General features: G+C 35.9%; 1 protein-coding gene across 1 annotated transcript; it reads left to right on the top strand.

Annotated features, from left to right (window-relative positions):
- Positions 1-73: 73 nt before the first annotated feature.
- Positions 74-2,088, top strand: LOC107580362 (vesicle transport protein SFT2B-like; the record flags this gene model as incomplete). Its single annotated transcript, XM_016266076.1, has 7 exons — positions 74-299; positions 479-568; positions 827-912; positions 1,001-1,082; positions 1,741-1,776; positions 1,877-1,935; positions 2,059-2,088. Coding segments are annotated over exons 1-7 (449 nt in total), but the record flags the coding sequence as incomplete, so codon positions are not given.
- Between the last annotated feature and the right edge of the window lie 56 nt (positions 2,089-2,144).

Raw genomic sequence — 2,144 nt, 5'->3', positions numbered from 1 at the left:
AAAAAAAAACACATTGATTCATGCTCTAAACCAAGCCACTTTTCGTGCACCTGTGAAGTACCAGTAGGTGGCGTGCGTGAGCACCAGGTGATAATCATGTTCAATGAAGGGAGCTAAAAGGTGAAGGTGACACGTATGATGACAAGCGAGTGCCAGCTGGACGATGATACAACACATTCTCAGGGATTTCGAGTGAACCGATTCAATTAATAAAGAGAACTGAATGTACAGTAATGGACAAACTCAGAGCGGTTCTGGGTGGTCATGATGGAAACAACGACAACAGAAATGTACTGCAGGTAAATGACTGTCTTTGTGCTCTGCTATTAGCTCTTCATTAGGATCTTTTAAAATATTTAAAAAATGTATAAACAATAATATGATGCTGATTTTGTACGTATTGATATAACGACTTCACATTTTGAAACTTTTTATTTTGGGGAGGGGAAAAAAATCACAGTCTGTTCACTCTGTAAAGGCGGCGAATGAAGCGTCCACGCTGGGATGGGGAAACCGCATGAAAGGATTCCTCGTCTGTATGGTCATCGGAGTAGTGTGCACTATCCTGGTCAGTGACTTAAAGTTTACATAATTGTATTTTGGTTATCAGTGGACTTTTACACACGGGTAACTTCCTGACTGTTGAGAAGGGATAGGCGAGGAGTTGGAGGAATATGTTTAGAAGCAGAGCTGTGTCACCGGTTAGACCTGCTCTCAGGAATGAGATGGTTGAGCACTGCAAAATGGCATTTCAAGTATCTTGAGAAGATACTTTGTTACTGTTAACCAAGTTCCATTATATTAATAACCATCCTTTTTTTCTCAGGGAGTATGTTGCCTGTTTATTCCTAAAGTAGGGCTGATTATCTTCATTGTGTTTTACACATTTGGCAACATATGCTCCTTAGTAAGGTAAGTCATAAAAATTGCAACTTAAATGCTCTAACTATTAATTATTGCATTTTGATGACTTCACTGTTTAATTTGAACCTACCCCCAGCACCATGTTTCTGATGGGGCCAGTGAAACAGCTGAAACGGATGTGTGACAAGACCAGAGCCTTTGCTACAGTTATTATGATAGTGAGTTATTTTCCACACACTAATATCCTCGTGTAAAACTAAAAATGAGGATCTGGACTGACTGCAAAAATAATGCATATGCCAGTTGGGTCTTTCAATTTCAGACTATTAACCCTTTGAAGCAAAGGCAATGCCAATTGCCAGAAGTTTATTATTGATGACTAATTGTACAACATTCATACAAAATCATGAAAATATTTAAAGTCAATAAGAAATCAAAATGTACCCTTTTTTATTGCATGATCCTGGTGTTACTATGAACAGATCATCTGTGCACATTTCTAAAATGTTCATAATAATATCATCAATAATGTTAAGAATTTAATGATCCAATACATTTCTTATTGATAAAATGAAGTCCCGCCATGGATTCTGTTTCCTCATTAAATATCTCATGTTTGATTTGGATATACTTCTCATTTTGCAAGTAAAATTCATGTTGTATTTAAATAAATGACTTTTAAATTTCTCCTAGAATTAGTGCCATCTCAAAAATGTGTTGGATGCACCAGCCATTGGAAAAAAATATTTTAGTTCATGTGCATCCTTTGGAAATCTTCCAGTTACAGCGAATACAGATTCTGATGATAGATACAGTATTTTTGACCAGCTTAGCAATGGGTACTGAGAGTTACACTTTTTATTTTGTGGCCTACAGACATGTCTGGTTCTCACACTCTGTGCAGCTTTTTGGGTGAGTTCTAGTCTATCCTTACTGTAGATTTCAAACTAAGTCTGAATCAGATGATACAGTATTATTTGATGCTTTTTTAACACTGATCTCTGTACCACAGTGGAAGATCTTTGCACTCACTTTGCTGTTTGTCATTCTGCAAGTCCTTGCATTTGCGTGGTAAGTTTCCTTGATGCTGTGTAGTAAATATATTTTAAGCATATTATTTAAATAAGTAGCTTAGCACCCAGTTTAATATTGTACTGAAATACATTTTATCAATTTAATTTTTTTTCTCTATAGGTATAGCTTGTCATACATTCCTTTTGCAAGGTTAGTTATGTTTTGTGATTTCAAAATATCGAATTAACAGTCATACAGATATTAAC

This window comes from Sinocyclocheilus grahami, unplaced genomic scaffold (assembly GCF_001515645.1).
Source record: "Sinocyclocheilus grahami isolate Dianchi unplaced genomic scaffold, SAMN03320097.WGS_v1.1 scaffold32223.1, whole genome shotgun sequence".
In the NCBI taxonomy this organism is placed as follows: domain Eukaryota; kingdom Metazoa; phylum Chordata; class Actinopteri; order Cypriniformes; family Cyprinidae; genus Sinocyclocheilus; species Sinocyclocheilus grahami.
This window is presented reverse-complemented; position numbering and strand designations above follow the sequence as displayed.